At 41.7% G+C, this 17,310-nt stretch overlaps 1 protein-coding gene across 50 annotated transcripts in view; it reads right to left on the reverse strand.

The window, feature by feature from the left end:
* The window catches only part of LOC102164422 (uncharacterized), a 412,252-nt gene that overhangs the window by 176,775 nt on the left and 218,167 nt on the right, over positions 1 to 17,310 (reverse strand). For 40 of the 50 annotated variants that reach the window (XM_084979136.1, XM_084979139.1, XM_084979129.1 and 37 more), the window contains one exon: positions 3,328 to 3,404. The exons of 1 other annotated variant lie outside the window; for it this stretch is intronic. In XM_084979136.1, coding sequence (XP_084835262.1) covers positions 3,328 to 3,404 — 77 coding nt within the window. Of the gene's footprint in view, positions 1 to 3,294; positions 3,405 to 17,310 lie in introns of all 50 variants that reach the window. 9 more of the 50 variants (XM_084979113.1, XM_084979130.1, XM_084979131.1 and 6 more) reach the window with 1 other exon arrangement.

Consider the following 17,310-nt stretch of genomic DNA (forward strand, 5'->3'; position numbering starts at 1 on the left):
CACTGAGCAAGGTCAGGGATTGAACCCACATCCTCATGGATACCAGTCAGATTTGTTTCCACTCTGCCACAATGAAGCTCCCAGATATTTTAAAATTATTAAAATTTTCAGCAATTAAACAAGAGCGTGCTGGCACATGAGGAGACAGAGAAATGGAATTCCAGAAATAAATTTAAATGCATAGGGATTCAGTATAGAGTAAAGATGGAGTATAGAATATGTATCATGTATCAGTGGGAAAAAAGGATAGATGATCTATTAAATGGTACTTGAACAAGGGGAAGCCATCTGGAAAATAATGAATTCATGCCTTATCACGTAAAACAAGAGAAATTGGAATTTGTTTCATATATGTGCAACAGAGAACTATAAGGGGATTATAAATCCAAACATAAAAATAAAACAAGAATTCTTTTACAAGATAATACCAGGGATAGTTTTCATGATATGTGGCCAGAAAATGATATCCTAAACAAGATACAAAACCTACAGACCATAAAGAAAAATTGAATACATTTATGATATTAAAAATATGAAAAATGTGCTTAGCAAAGGATATAAAGAAAATGAAATGGGAAACCACAGAAAATCGCATACTCCATACATGTGACCAACAAAGGAATCGTATCTGGAATATACAAAGAAGTAAAACAAAACTATAAGCAAAAGATGTACCACAAAGAGCAAACCTATGAAACACAGAGAAGGACCAGAGACACAGACTTCACAAGAAATTAAACGCCAATTAGAGTGGCTAAACAATAACCCAAGAAAAATCTGAGAATGTCAGCTGGTAAGAATGTGGAGCCACCCATTCTGCTGGGGCAACGTTAGCTGATCAGTCCACTGGGAAACAGTTACCATTTTTCAGTAGATTCAAAAATGTATATACTCATGCCTTAGCAATTTTACTTCCAGTTCTGTACCCTATAGACATGTGTGCTTGAGAGTTCCCATTGTGGCTCAGCAGGTCTAAGCCAACATGGTGTCCACGAGGATGGGGGTGTGATCCCCGGGTTAAGGATCCAGCGTTGCCACAAGCTGGGGCATAGGTCGCAGAGGCGGCTTGTGTCCGGCATTGCTGTGGCTGTGGCTGCAGCTCTGACTTGACCCCTAGCCTGGGAACTTCCATATGCCGCAGGTGCAGCCATAAAAAGAAAGAAAAATAGAAGAAGAAATGTGTGCTTAGAATTATAAGACACTGTATGGAAAAAAAAAATCATGAATACTTTACCCCAAGAGATAAATCTTTAAACATCATTTTTACTGAGCAAAGGAAATCAGTTTCCTAATACATGCAGCACATGATTCAACTTATAAAAAGAACAAGATTAAACTATATAATTTATGGGTGAATACATATGCAGTAATACTACAAAGACAAGCAAAAAGCGGTTATTGCAAAAGCCAGAGGCACTGAGCCCCCTAGATGGCTTGTGACTAGGACAGGTGAGTGGGAAGTGGGTCTGAATTGTTTCTGGGGAGCCGTCAGTATCTCAGTTCTTTACCTGGATTCTTTACACAGTAATTCACTTTATAATGCTTCCTCAGATTAGACATTTATATTTTGTTCACGTTTCTCTATTTATATTGCTTTTCATAATTAAAAAAAATTAAAAATAATTATTTTAAAAAGAGGTTGAAAGCTGAGTCGTAGTGACTTAGCACTAGCAACAAAAGGCACTTCTCCATGTCGGTGGAGATTTGTTTATGAAAATTCATCAAGCTGTACACTTTAGGATTTGAGTACTTTCCATAGGTGCACTTGAATAGAGTGTTTTAAAAAAGTAAACTGAAAAGAAAAGAAGCTAAAAGGGGAAACAGGGTAGACTGTTCTTGTAAGTTGAGAAGAACTTACGATGAGAAGCTTAAGTTGTCTTGAGGGGGACACAAAATTTATGAGTTTATATTTTATAAAGACTTTTGAGCGTATTTATAAGTGATGGAGAAAGGAGAAGCCGAGACGATGGAGTGAAAACAAAGGAGAGGAGATACCCAATGGCTGTCCTCAGTTTTAAAGAGATGGGGAAGGATGCAGGTGTACAGATGGAAAGATGGGGCCTAAGCAAAGGCAAGGGTCCATTTTTCTTCGGAACCCAGGCTGAGGAAATCAGAAAGGAAAATCCTGCCATGAACAGGAGGAAACACAACCTTGTAGGTGTCTAAGCCATGGATTTAAGGATTTAAGCTCTAGCGTACAAAAGAACCTCCCATCACTTGTCAAGGAAGGAGACGTATGACGTTTCCACTCCGAGAAGCACACGAAGGATTATAAATGTCACAGTGAAGAAGTGGGGAAAGAGAACGGCCAGAGGACTAGTGAAGGACTGCTGGGTTGTGCTGATGATTTAGGAGCATGGGGAGTCGATACAGGGGGTGGCATATGTATGTCCAGCGTGAAGCAGTTATGTTTAGCAGTTTAGGGATAGGGAATGAAGTAGAGAATGATTTGACCGAATCAAGAGTAAGAATCCTCAGCGGAATTTGGCGGAGGTTTACGGAGGAACAGGTTGAAAGAACTGTTGAGGAGTTCCTGTCGTGGCTCCGTGGAAAGGAATCTGGCTAGCGTCCATGAGGACACAGGTTTGATCCCTGGCCTCGCTGAGTGGGTTAAGGATCCGGCGTTGCCGTGAGCTGTGGTGTAGGTTGCAAACACAGCTCAGATCCCGAATTGCTGTGGCTGTGGGGTAGGCCGGCAGCTACAGCTCTGATTCGAGCACTACCCTGGGAGCTTCCATATGCCTCAGGGTGCAGCCCTAAAAATACAAAAAACAAAACAAACAAACAAAAACACAACAAATGACTGTTGAGTGCTGAGTCCCATTGAAGGTCTGGTTGGATAGTGTGTATGGGCGGGGCCTGGGATTTAAAGGGAAGGAAGCAATCTCAAAATAGGGTTATGCAGTGAGACAATTGGAAGGGTTGAAGGAGTGAAGATCAGTGAAGGTGGAAGAAAGGCAAGTGGTGAAAAGGCAAATTAGAGAACTACACGGATACTTCACCCCAAACCAGCTAATTTTCCCAAAAGTCTGATCAAGGTCTGATCAAGCTTTTTAATTTTACACAGAATCTTCTCTCTTCTCTAATACAAAACAGAATTCAATAGAAGACATGTTTTGCAATTTCAAGTAGTACCATTTACATCGATTCTCTTAAACACAGGCCTGGAAAATGGCATTTCATTGAGACTGCATCTCATAAATAAGAATTTAAGTTAACGATTATGGGAGAGTAGGAAAATCTGCAAAAATGGAAAATTGAGGCATGTATCCCAAAGCTCCCACACACATGTACCTTGAGTCAGGCCCTCTTTGAGTCACGGCTCACCTCTGGACTAGAATGACGATTTTCTACAGGTGTCAGAGGGTGGGAAGCGTAGAAGTCTGTCCAAAGTTCTTCCTCCACTGCTCATGGTCCGAAAAAGCAAAAAGAAACAAAAGGAACACATCAGAGCGCCACTGTTGTGACCGAGGCTGAAGGTGCTGTCTGCTCTGTCTGTGATTCTCTTCACAGGAAATGGAATTGCCTGAGGCTTGGTTAAAAGCCTCCTCTTCCTTCTCACCCTCACCCCCGGCCCTGATTTCAGGACTCCAGCGGGACAGGTGGTTGCTGTCGTTTCCCAACCATCCACAGTTTCCCTGTGCTGCCACCAGGCTGAACGAAAAGGGAGGGTAGGGCCACAAGTAGAGGTAATCCATCAACCAGAAGGTAACTGTGAAGCGAAGCTTGTGTTAGGTACAAAAAAGGATACTGAAAATGCATATCTTTTTTTTTTGGTCTTTTTAGCGCTGCACCTGAGGCATATGGAGGTTCCCAGGCTAGGGTTCAAATTGGAGCTGTAGCTGCCGGCCTACACCACAGCCACAGCAATGCCAGATCTGAGCCACATTTGCAACCTACACCTCAGCTCACAGCAATGCCAGATCCTCAACCCACTGATTGAGGCCAGGGATCGAACTCACATCCTCATGAATGCCAGATGGGTTTGTTAACCACTAAGCCATGACGGGAACTCCAGAAATTGCACATCCTTGTATGGTGACAGAGAGCAACTAGACTTATCATAGTGACATTTTGAAAGGTATAGAAATACTGAATCAGGGAGTTTCCGTCGTGGTGCAGTGGTTAACGAATCCAACTAGGAACCATGAGGTTGCAGGTTTGATCCCTGGCCTTGCTCAGGGGGTTAAGGATCCGGCGTTGCCACGAGCAGTGGTGTAGGTCGAAGACAAGGCTCGGATCTGGCGTTGCTGCGGCTGTGGTGGAGGCTGGTGGCTACAGATCCGATGAGACCCCTAGCCTGGGAACCTCCATGTGCCGCAGGTGCAGCCCTAAAAAGATGAAAAGACCAAAAAAAAAAGAAAGAAAGAAAAATAAATACTGAATCACTATGCTGTGTACCATGAACTAACACAGAAAGTAGGTCAGTTATATTGCAAAGTCAAACAAATAAACCAACAAAATCATAAAAAAGACATCAGATTTGTGGTTACCTGAGATGGGGGCCTGGGGGAGAGGGGATTGGATGAGGAGGTCAAAAGGTACAGAATTCCAGTTTAAGATACATAAGTACTAGGGATACAACAGACAATATGATTGGATGGCTTGTCAGGACTTGGTGCTAATAATAATATATAACACAATTAAGATAATTAACACTGCTGTATGTTATATGTGAAAGTTTTTGAGAAAATAAATCCTAAGAGTTCTCATCACCAGGGAAACATTTTTTGTTGATGGACATTTCAGTTGTTCATGTCTTGGCTATTGTAAATAGGGCTGCAAGGAACTCTGGGATGCATGTATCTTTTCAAATTATGGTTTTCTTGGATAGATGCCCAGGATTAGGGTTGCTAGAGAGTATACAGTGGAGAAAAGACAGTGTCTTCAATAAAGGGTGCCGGGAAAACTGGACAGTTACATGTAAAAAAATGAAATTAGAACATTCTCTACACAGAAGTAAACTCAAAATGTATTAAAGACCTAAACGGAAGGCTGGATACAATAAAACTTAGAGGAAAACACTCTTGGACATAAACCTCAGCAATATTTTTTTGGATCCACCTCCTAGAGTAATGAAAACAACAACAACAACAACAACAAACCAAACGGGACCCAATTAAACGTAGAACTTTTTGCAAAGCAAAGGAAGCCAGAAACAGAATGAAAAGACAACCCAAAGAATGGGAGAAAATATTTGCAAACAAAGTGACCGACAAAGGGTTCATCTCCAAAAATATACAAACAGTTCATGTGGCTCTATATCAAGTACACAAACAATCCAACCAAAAAAATGGGCAGAAGATCAAAACAGACATTTCTCCAAAGACAGACAGATCTCCAAAAAGCACATGAAAAGATGCTCAACATCGCTAATTATTAGAGAAATGCAAATTACAACGAAGTACCACCTCACACCAGTCAGAATGGCCATCATCAAAACGTCTACAAACAATAAATGCTGGAGCGGGTGTGGAGAAAAGGGAACCCTCTGACACTCTTGGTGGGAGTGTAAATTGGTGCAACCACTGTGGAAAACAGTAAAAAAGTATAGAAGTTCCTTAAATAATTAAAAACAGAACTGCCATACGATTCAGCAATCCCACTCCTGGGCATCTATCTGGAGAAAGATGATCTTACTTTTTTTACTTTATTTTTTTAGGCCATGTTTGTGACACGAAGAAGTTCCTGGGCCAGGGATCAAGCCTGTGACACAGCTGCATCCCAGCCACAGCAGTGACAGTGCTGTATCCTTAACCTGCTGAGCCACCAGAGAACTCTGAAAGATGATCTCTTAAACGGACTGAAATGGGAAGAAGACTCATGAGGCCTAAGTTTCCCTCAGGACATGCTCAAAATACACTCAATTCTCCTCTGAACAGAAGAAATAACACAATCGGTTAAACCAAAGATTCTAGAATTTTTTTTTTCTTCTTTTTAGAGCCACATCTGTGGCATATGGAAGTTTCCAGGCTAGGGGTTGATTGGAGCTGCAGCTGCTGGCCTGCACCACAGCCACAGCAACACCAGATCTGAGCTGCATCTTCGACCTAACACCACAGCTCCGGCAACACCGGATCCTTAACCCACTGAGCGAGGCCAGGGATCGAACCCACATCCTCACAGAGACTATGTCGCGTCCTTAACCTGCTGAGCCACAACTGGAACTCCAGATGATGGAAAGGTTTAACTTGCTCTTTTGCTGACATTTTGGGTCTTGAGGAAAGTTTTAGTCAAATGAGCAGTGTGGCAATTTAACTATAGGCATTCCAGGGTTTTATTGTTCCAAGTCCATTAGGATATAAAGTGATTCATGAAAAAGCTTCAAAAGGATTAATGCCTGTCTCTTTTCTGAAGTTAAAATATTTTAATGCTCTTTAAACCCCCTCCCCAAATTTTATGGTGATTCACTTATAAAAAATCTCTCTCATTGGCAGGAACACATGTTAGCTACATTTATACACTCAAGGAACACCATAGAGACCAAAATATTATGTTACTAAGTTAATGATATGCACATCTCAGAGAATTTTCTGTAATCGATATCTGTGACCAAGTTGGCAAGAGATCAAACAGCTCTCTGGATAAACCCCTGCTAGGCTTTCCTCTGAGGGCTTCGCCCACTGACCATTGCCGAGTTTATTATATGGTTCACCTTCAGACAATAATTCATGGCCAGTGTATGATCTTACTCCAGCTGCTGCCTACATATTTGGGGATGCCTATCTTGCAGCTCAAGGTCAATGATAATATTTACTCACATGCTAAGGAAAGCATTATGTTACATACGTGGCATATATTGACCATCTATTTTTAGCTGCAGCTATAGGTATGCAGTGACTTAGGTAAACTGTGTACCCCGACTTTGAGAGAAGATGGTACTGGGAGGCTGTAAACACGCTCAATATAAACATTTGAGTTTGCCTGTCATGCTATTGAGCAGGTTCAACGCAGTCTCCTTGGCATTTTATCTGATCTTCAGAACTGCGGGGTGACCCCCTACTGGTTTTCAGGGTTGTCGTGTGAGATGGGTTGAGGCTCCTTCTGAATGACCCTAGAAGACAGAACTAAACCAACAGACGAAATCTGTAGAGTCCCATTTTAATCCCTAATAAAGGAGCCTTTTCTTCCTATCAGGTCTTTATGGGGACTCTAATTGGCTTTATAGTTAGTGCATTTTCTTAGTGAAAACGTCTAACACAGCAACAAAGGGAAGGATCCACTGAGTAGCCAGATGAGATGATCGTTCTAATTTTCTTCAAATGTTGGAATCCCAGGGAAAATCTCAAGGATTCCTATAGTTAAGGAGAGGCAGTAGCTTGCTGTCCTTCGGATCCTAAAAGGGAATATATTACCCTGTCTTCCCTTTCCATATTCTTCAGTGCTACTGGACACAGGCCCAGCTCAGACTTACAGTTCAGCCCCGGGCTGCAGCTGCTGCGTGGCTAATGGAAAAGGCCCAGGAATCAGCACTCTGTCCACTCCATGCCAACAGGCTCGCCTGATTGGAACAAAAACCCAGTCAAGCTGCCTGTTTGGCACCGTGCAAGCCACACATCTGGGTGCCTCACAAGATTTCCGACTGAAGGGAGGGACTGATTTCAAACTATGTAGACCCGACATGCAATGCGTTCTTCCCGGCTGGGCTGGGCCACTGAGCCAGTGAAAGTGGGGACCATGAAAGCCATGGGATCTTGGAGCATCAAAGGATCTCAGAGAAGAGCTTACCCTACATTTTTCAAAACATGTTCCATGGAAACCTTGCCTTGTGAAAGGCTCCTTGGGAAGAAAATAACCTAATAGCAAAGAAATTACAGAAGGATTTTTGCATATGTAGGTCTCCAGAAGATGCACCATGCATGTTAATAAAGTACATGTTTTGAGACGTTTCAGTGCCAAGGGACTTCAGTAAACACAGATCTGAACAATATGATTTTTTTCCTTGCATGACAGTCACTAACATGACATGGAAAATACACTGAGATATAACGATATTTTAGTACCAAGCCCTCCTTTTTACATATGAAGAAACTTAGGTCCAGAGGGATAAAGTGACTTGTCCAAAGCTGAATAAACTGACAGAGTTATGACTAGGCTTGGGTTTCCTTGCTCCTAATCTTATATTCTTTTATTCTGAATGATTGCAGTGATCACGTTTTTGACTTTTATACTGCATTTGATCATGCCTAGATCTGGTGTTCATCTTTAGACTGATCAGCTTTGGCCAGGGGGTAGAGTCTGGGAAAAGCCTTAAGATAAGTACAAATTTGGCCAATCTACCAGAGCCACGATGTAAAAATATAATATGTCAGACTGTGGAGAGGTGTTCTACCAAATTTGGAATTAGTCACAACTAAAAAGTTATCCATCATCCAATGGCTGCTCTAACACATGCATTTACTTATTTTCATACAAAATTCCTGAGGAACCCTTGCTTAACATAATTTATCTTTTGATGTAGAACCTCAAGTCCACTCAACTCAAACGAAGAGAACTAGAGAACATATTCCAGAAAGGATATGATCACTCTAAGTTCAGAAACCCAGGGTTCTTTCTCTTAATGGCACCGTCAGATTCAAACACGGCTCTTGAGGTGCACAGAATACATGTATTTAACATTGTTTCCCAGTTCAGCCCAATTTTCAGTGGTGGGGAGGGGGTGGGGAAGGGAGAGTTAGCAGTAGTGAAAATTTCCATTTAAAAGATTAGAAAGGCAGACATACTATACCTTGGACACTTATAGACGGTGGCAGCAAGGACACTGGATGAGTTACTTCTTTGACAACTGACTAAGCCCCATAATTGGTCAATATGGACCCCAAGGTCAGAGTCCTGGAAATATTTCCCCTGTGTGTTTCAGGACCATCTATAAAAAAGGCATTGTAAAATCCTCAGGTCATCCCAACTTAGTTGTTTAGTTCTCTTGGTGGTCGTTTTGGTGACTGTGAACTGCCTAAGATGCTGAAAAACACAGCCATTTTTTTTCAGCTCCGAGACTCTTTTTGATCATACAGTTATCCTAAGAATTTAAGCGGCTGCTTCTCAATGTCATTACTGCAGACACTCTTTACTAATTAGCAATATAGGAAATGTATAATCTAATTAGACTGAACTACAAACTCCAGATGCTTCTCTAACTCCTAATTTCAAAGTCTACAAATAATAAAAGCTGGGGGGTGTGAAGGAAAGGGAGCCCTCCTCCACTGCTGGTGGGGACATCAAGTGCCACAGCCACTATGGAGAACAGTATGGGAGTTCCTTAAAAAACTAAAAACAGGGAGTCCCCATCATGGCTCAGCAGAAATGAATCTGACTAGGATCCACAAGGACGCGGGTTCCATCCCTGGCCTTGCTCAGTGGGCCAAGGATCCAGCATTGCCTTGAGCTGTGGTGTGGGTCACAGACTCAGCTCAGATCTGGTGTTGCTGTGGCTGTGGTGTAGGCCATCGTCTACAGCTCCAACTTGACCCCTAGCCTGGGAACCTCCACATGGCATGGGTGCAGCCTGAAAAAGACAAAACAACAACAACGACGACAAAAAAAAAAGAAAAAAAAAAAACAAACTAAAACCAGAGTTAGCATATGATCCTGCCATCTCACTCCCGAGCATATACTGAAGAAAACTAATTTGAAAAAATAAGTAGTTCATTGCAGCACTATTTACAATGGCCAAGACATGGAAGCAAGTTAAATGTTCATCAACAAATGAATGGATAAAGAAAATATGGTGCATACATACAATGAAATATTACTCAGCCACAGAAAAGAGGGCAATGATGCCATTTTTAGCAACATGGATGGACCTAGAGATTCTCAAACTAAGTGACATAAACTAGACAGTGACAAATATCATATGATATCACTTATAGGGCATCTAAAACCAAATAGAAATGAACTTATTTACAGAACAGAAATAGACCCACAGACATAGAAAACAACATTACGGTTCCCAAATGGGAAAGGGCAGGGAAGGGGTAAATTGGGAGATGGGGATTAACACGTACACACTACTACGTATAGACTAAGCAACCAACAGGGACCTGCTGCACAGCACAGGGAACTACACTCAATATTTTATAACATCCTATAAGGGAAAAGAATCTGCAAAAGAATTTGTATACATGATATATACATATATGTGTAAATGTGTATATGTGAATATATATATATATGTATGCATATATAACAATTGCTTTGCTGTACACCTGAAACTAAAATATAATACTGTCCATCAGTTATACTTCAATTTAAAAAAATAACAATGAAAAAAATAAAGTCATCAAGACTTGGAGCAGAAATAAAACACAGTAGGCTGGCTTGGGCAGCTAGATACTTTTTTTGCAAAAGTGAAGGTGTTTAGATCTGAGCTATCCTATAAAATGTCCTGCAATGATGGAAACATTATTTTCTGCCGTCCAATGTGGTAGGTACTAGGCACATGCAGCTCCTGAGCACTTGGTAAGTGGTTAGAGTCAAAGAGGAACTAAAATTCTTATTTTATTCAATTTTAATTAATTTAAATTTAGACGGCCACGTGTAGCTAATGGCTAGCAGACAGGGCAGCACAGCTCTAGAATGATCCAATGCTCAGGTTCATGTCCCTCCAGAACTACATCCTATAGCAATTATCACAGGGTGATTCATAGGTTAGGAGGAGCAAGAGACTACGAAATTGGGGTTCTCTAATTCACCCCCTCTTTTTCTGCGGTATTCAGATTTCAAACCACAATCCTGTGTTATCCTTAGCATCAGAAGCAAAGTCTGTTAAAATACACTCCACTACTATTGCAGCTCAGAAAGAGCAGTGACGATCTGACTTTAAACAGTTTAAGATCTTCTTTATAACAAACACATACTTCGTTACTTCCAATTCTGTCTTTCGGCAAGGTAAGCTTGGACAGGTAACCTCTTGCCCTCTTAAAATATGTCTTTGGAGGCCATCTGAAATAGTCGGTAATCTCTGCTGGTCTCACAATTTACCACAAGAGTTCCCTGGTGGCTCAGTGGGTTAACACTCCAGCATTGTCACAGCAGTGGCTTGGGTCACTGCTGTGGCTTGAGTCTGAACCCTGGCCCAGGAACTTCTGCATACTCTGGTCACAGCCAAATAAAAATTTACCACAAAATTCTTAAACTTTCAGCCTCAAAGAGCTTAGTATCTGACCCCAGGCAGGTAGACATTTGTTGGGATCTGCCCTTTATAATGATGACTGACTTACTAGTTATAAGTTGTTCTGGTCACCTTAAGAAGAAGATGTGTCACCTAACAACAGAGGGTGGGACCTGTGACTGTTTGAGCTATACTTACAATGCCCAGTGTGGTCACAAAATACATATAATATGGAACACTCTCTCCCTCTCTTCCTCTCATCCTTTTCTCCTTCCTTTCTCCTTTCTGTAACTATTTATTGAGAGCGTGCTATGTGACAGGCACTTGGGCAGGATACTTGTTTTAGGTGCTTAGCATTTAAAACAGTAAGCGCGAATTAGTCAAGGGAAAACGTCTCCTGGAAATAAACCTCGCAGACCAGCCTGGGTAGCAAGGCAGAGTTAGCTTATTGGGGTGGGAAGACTAGGAAAGAGCCTCACCCTCTGCTCCATGCTAACTCACCACAGCTACCCTCCCAGAGCCATTACTTGGAACAATCCGCTGAAAGCATAAAACAACACATCGTAAATGTCTACATTTTTGTGCCATGAGAATACTATCTAAGTTTGTGACATTTTGTTTGCTAGAATATTTAATCAAGTTACAAATATATCAGCATAGTATCCCATGTTAAAAAAGCTTCTAAGAATACACATGTTTATACGTTGCTCCAGGGCAGGAATATTTGACCAAGAACTCCTCCCCCCACCTCCTGTAGCCCAGTCACTTCCCAGTAAATGCTGAGTACATGCAAGTCAAATGATATCTCGGTACTGTTGACCAAACTGAAGAAGAGTTTAAAATGCAACCGATCTCTTCTTTTCTGCTATTCTAGATGTTCTAAATATACGTGAAATTTAGAGCTTAGGTATTTTGCTCCTTTCCAGGCTCAGGACTTCAAAGAGTTCTTTCTAGACCACGAGGGACACACGATTATGTTTCACCAACATAAGAAACATTTTTTTTTTCATATAGGAAAATGCATAACTGCAGCTTTTAAACTCAAGTACAAATTTAATAAAGTCATAGACTAATTACATTTTAAGGAGACTCATTTTGAGGAAACGGGTCCAAAGCTCTCCGCCTTCGTTCCAGAGGCACATTTCACGGCAGAAGCACGTTATTCTAGGCCTTGACCCTGCCCAGGGTACTCCCCGGAGCACCCCCATTTCTGGGAAGGTCCGGCAGCTCTACTTGTGTGGCAAGGGAGAGACAACATTCTTCAGTAGAATGAGTTACGCCACTGAACGGCTCAGCGATAACTGTGGTTTAAACTAAATTGAAGAGTAGCCAAAAATTAAACTGACCAAACTTTGGTTCCGTCTTGGCCTCACTTGAACTTATGTAATCCTGTGACTGTTTAATTTTCTGCCTTACAGGAGGAAGAGGAGCATTTTCTATAAGCAGCAACATTTCCTATGACCAGGCAAATACAAAACAGTGTCCTAGACAGAGCCCAATGAATAATTATTTACTGACCATGCTTCTTCCTTCCTAACTAGATTTTGATGCACCTGTGGCACTCTGAGGTCTGCAAGTGCTTTAGGGTTTCCATAAACACGGCATGTTATCCTGGGGACAAAAATTTGCAACACTCTATGCCAGTTCACTTGAGCAACAGAACACAAATGCAAAAGACATCTGGAAAAGAAGATGAAGAAAGAAAACATGGGCGGTCACTTTCCTAACCTACACTCTCCCTAAGAAATCAGAGTTTGCTTCCACACAAAAATAATACATCACCTCTTACATCTTGAAAGCTGCTAGAATCATTTCATGGAAAAGTGGCCAGATGGGTAAACCATCTCAATCAGCCCGAGCGCTTCCTAAAACCGCCAGGGAAGGACCCCCATTTACAATCGATTTGCTCCTTTGCACAACGCACACAACCATTCCTCAGCTTCCTACCCAATTTTGCTGCAGTCGGTAGATGATCCCTGCCCTGAACCGTTTTTCCAGAACATGCTATCATCGCTCTCTCCCCTGTTTCTTTTGAACCTGATTTCTGCAATACTTTTTTGGCTTTTTGGTTGAAATTCTTAGAAAAATCCTCCTGGAGAGCTGTTTGTTCTTTGCACTCTCTTACTTGTGCCTCAGTTATCAACACAAATAAAGAGACTTGCGGCCAAAAAACCCAGAACAAACAACTGTATCTTTAAGTGGTGTGGCCACAGTCAAAACCACTTCTGACACACCGTCCTGTAATATTTTGCTTCACCTTGCCAACGATGGAACAATCCTAAAACATCTGTACCGACAGGCTTCAGGCACTAGTGGTGGCGAGAGTGGAGGGGTGTCGAATGGAAAAGGGGATGAGGGCACTGAAATTCTTGTCCCATCAAACTAGTGAATTGTTTCTGATGTAGACACTGAATTGATAGTCAAAACGTGTACGTCTAGTGGGCCTTAAAAATAATCTGCATTTTTCAGAAAAGCGCGCGAAAGAATTGATAACCACCCCCAAGAAAGAACTGCCTGGCTCGCTCCAGTCTTTCCTAGATATTTCCCACTTAGTGAACTGCATTTGCAGCATTAGGAAAATGCTGATGCAATAACTACTTCAGAGTTTTTTTTCTTATGTTGTACACAGTCTTGGAGAATTCGCCGGATTTTATGCACCTGTGTTGTTCGGTCAGTTTTCTGTGTTTCCTTTGGGAGAATTTAAAGGGCTGCCTTGAGCCAATGTGTATGCAGAAACCATGGGGAAAGCAATTCTTCCTATAGGAACATACTGCATTTGAAAATCGGCCCCAATGAAAACAATGTATGATTTCTGGTAGACTCAACGAGTGTGTGTTTGTGTGCTTGGACACCCGCAAGCGCCTGTACATATAAGTATGAAGTAATGGCTCATTTCAGACATCAATGATTGCTGACTCTTTTATAAAGAGGATGCTGTGTCTTCCATTTTGGACACACATGGAAAATGTTCTTAAATTGCTTTCTGTTTTTATCATTAAATGTGGGAATATACCTAAAAACCACAGCAAAATATTCTTCATGTGTGGTCTGAGACTTATTCACCGCTTTTTCCTCTGAAAGTAAGGAAATACTATATTTAGCCTTTTGTGGTAGAAAGCAATAAATGACTGAGATATGAAAATTACTAGAAGGTTTATCCTCTTAATAAACTAGTCTTAGTATTTAAGTTTTGCAGGCTTAGGAACTTTTGATCAGCAATGTCATCATTGTACATTAAAAACACTAGGTTCAAATTAACGTATTATTCTGTATTTCACCATTAATGAAATGGTCTGGAGAAGGCTAAGAGTTTTCTTTTTATTGGCAAGAAAACATAGTCCTTCCTCTGACAAAATTTTGTTGCATTTCTTTTTTGAAAAAAAAAAAAAAAAAAGGCCCAAAACATGGGAATAGTGGGGGAAGTTAAAGAGGAAACTCAAGAGATTATAAATAAACAGTGATAGATCCTTGGTGGCCTTTCCATTCATACCAACTGTCCCACTGATATTTAGTAACAATTGCATGGCTACTTAGGCTCGAATATTGGTCCCTCCTGGCCTGGCTTCCTCACTAACTCTTTCTTAGCCTCTCCCCTCGGCGCTCATCATAAATGCCTGATGCTCCAGTGCTATCAAGCTGAAGAAACCCTTCTGTCCAACAAGAGAGGCTCTACTTGTCCTTAAGTCCAAAGCGACTAAGAAAGATTTAAATGCTTCCATGTGGAATATCAACACTTGAAAGCTTTTAAACTCAATATCCTTCTTTCCTCCATGCTGACATACTGTCTACTGTGTGACTTTTTCTAAAACAGGACATTTTGTCTATTTTGGAAATCACAAGGTAGATTATTTCCCCTCTGGGGGTTTCTCCAAAGCATGCATAAAAAAGCCTCATGTTCATTCTGCACCTGGAGAACGGTAGCTTGTGGTCCAAGGAGCATCTGAAGCATGTGGCATTCCCAGGACATTTGATGCTGGACAAAGTGACAAGCGTGCTTCCTCTGGTCATCTGGCAGTTCCCACAGGCTGCAGGCACGTCTCTCCCTCAAAGTTTTTTAAGGAACAGACTCAAGTATGTCCTGAGATGAGGCAGCTAAGCTCTGCACGCAGTGGTTCATTATGATGGAAGGGCCAAGTCGGCTGGGCTTCACCTCCATGGTGTTGTCTTTTTCATTTATCTGCTCAGAACCAGCCTCTCCTTGGGAGTGTGGGTGGGTGTGGGCATAGGGAACAGAGGTGACTTAAGTGAGCAAATGGTTCTCTGCTTTGGGGCTGGGGACAAGAGAGAGGCTGGGAACACCCACGTGGGCATCACTGGGTATTCACATGTGTCTGTGTTTGTACAAAGTATAAACTAAGTATAGATGCTTTAAATTTATACATTTTTATCACAGAGCGAAATTTAACTTTAGAAGTCTATTTTAAGCACTAAAAAGCAAAACACTGCAATTTACCACATTAATTGAATGTGAACATTAAAATTGTTTTGTTGACTCTGTCGGCATGTTCTGTCTATGACCTTAGTATGCGATTAGCAGTTTAAAACTCTGGCAACTGATAACACAGAAAAGAGCAAGGTACCGCAATAAGGGTTATCTGACGGTAGACACTGGCCTTCGGTACGGTTATCAGAGAAAACCCATCAGAAGAAAGGATGTCAAATCAGTGGTTTGAAGGGTGGGAAGGAACTGGCTATGTGAGGAGCAGAGAAACCTTCAGAGCAAGGTCATCTGTGTGGGTGAAGATCCTGGAAGATGTAAACATTTGGGCTCTTGGGAAACTGAAAGAACTCCAGGTGACTAGACTTTGTAAGCACTTGGCCTGAGATGAGGTTGGTGAGGTAGGCAGGGGCCAGGACGTGCAGAATCTTGCAGGTCAGGGTTAGAAGCTGGATTTTATTTTTGGTGCAATGGTAAGTTAGTAAAGGATTTTAAATAATGGAGTGCTGTGGTTTAAGCTGTGTTTTGTTTTGTTTGTTTTTTCTTTGGAAGCACCTGCAGCAGGTAGACGTTCTGGGGCCAGGGAGCAAACCCATACCACAGCGGTGACCTGAGCCACAGCAGTGAACTCCTAAGCTGTGTTTTTAAAAGATAAAGTTGGCTGAAGAGAAGAAAAAGACACGAAGGTCATTTCTAAATGACCTAAAATAACTCAGGCATCTCAGAGGGTGCACAGAGAAATACCCCTTCTTACTACCCTCGAGGGCTGTGGAATGCAACCAAGAAAAGAAGACATAAACATCTGAAAAAGTTGTCAACGAGAACAAGAGGAGATGCTCAGAGAGCAGCAAATAATTACTCAATAAATGATGTCGACAAGGTCTATCAGATAGTCAGGGGAGGGAAATTCACCACAGGCTAGAATGATGTAGTGGATTTTCCTAAATGAGGAAGAATTTTAGGGGATGGTGAAGAATAGATGAGTTGTCCAGGAAAAAAAAGCACAAGGAAAGGCTTTTTTTTCCCCACTATTTAAAATATCTGGGAGTTCCTGTTGTGCCTCAGCAGGTTGTCTCTGTGAGGATGTGGGTTTGCTCCCTGGCCTTAGTCAGTTACGGATCCAGCGCTGTCACACGCTGTGGCATACGTCACAGAGGCAGCTCCAACTCAACCCCTCGCCCGGTAACTTCCATATGCCACAGGGGCAGTTGTAAAAAGAAAAAAAAAAATCTTCATTTTTGCAATAATCATCATTCTTTCAGAAAAAAACAGATGGAAACAGGTCAAATAACTTTAGTAATCAGTAAGTAAATAACTATATTCAAAATAACGTTTATGCGTCTTACTGTAACTTTTCTCTTTCCCAATAGCCTTATGCACACGGGTACAGCCTCAACTGCTAAACCAAGGATGGGCTCCTTCACACTTTGAGTTTGAATCTATGACGCACTGTCCTTGTCTCAGGCCCCAGCTTTACCCAATTAGGAGAATGAAATGATGTGTGGCTTCCAGGGATCCAGGTCAGCTGCTAAGGAGAGTGTCTACACATCCTGTACACACAGACACGGCTGGAGAGGATCAGGAGAAAGCTGGAGCCACCAGCAGCAGAAACAGAGTCAGGAAAGTGGAAGCAGCAGATGGTTTGTCTTTTCAGGGGCAGACAACTTATTTCAATTGCTCTCTCTTTCTAATTGCTTGCAATTAAGGTCAGACTCTCAGATCAAGCATTCAAGCTTAGAAGATGGAGCCAGGCCTGAGGACA

This window comes from Sus scrofa, chromosome 10 (assembly GCF_054392235.1).
Source record: "Sus scrofa isolate SSC_HxYL_T2T_F1_AM1 chromosome 10, Sscrofa_HxYL_maternal_Yorkshire_Landrace_v2.0, whole genome shotgun sequence".
NCBI classification, from domain to species: Eukaryota; Metazoa; Chordata; class Mammalia; order Artiodactyla; family Suidae; genus Sus; species Sus scrofa.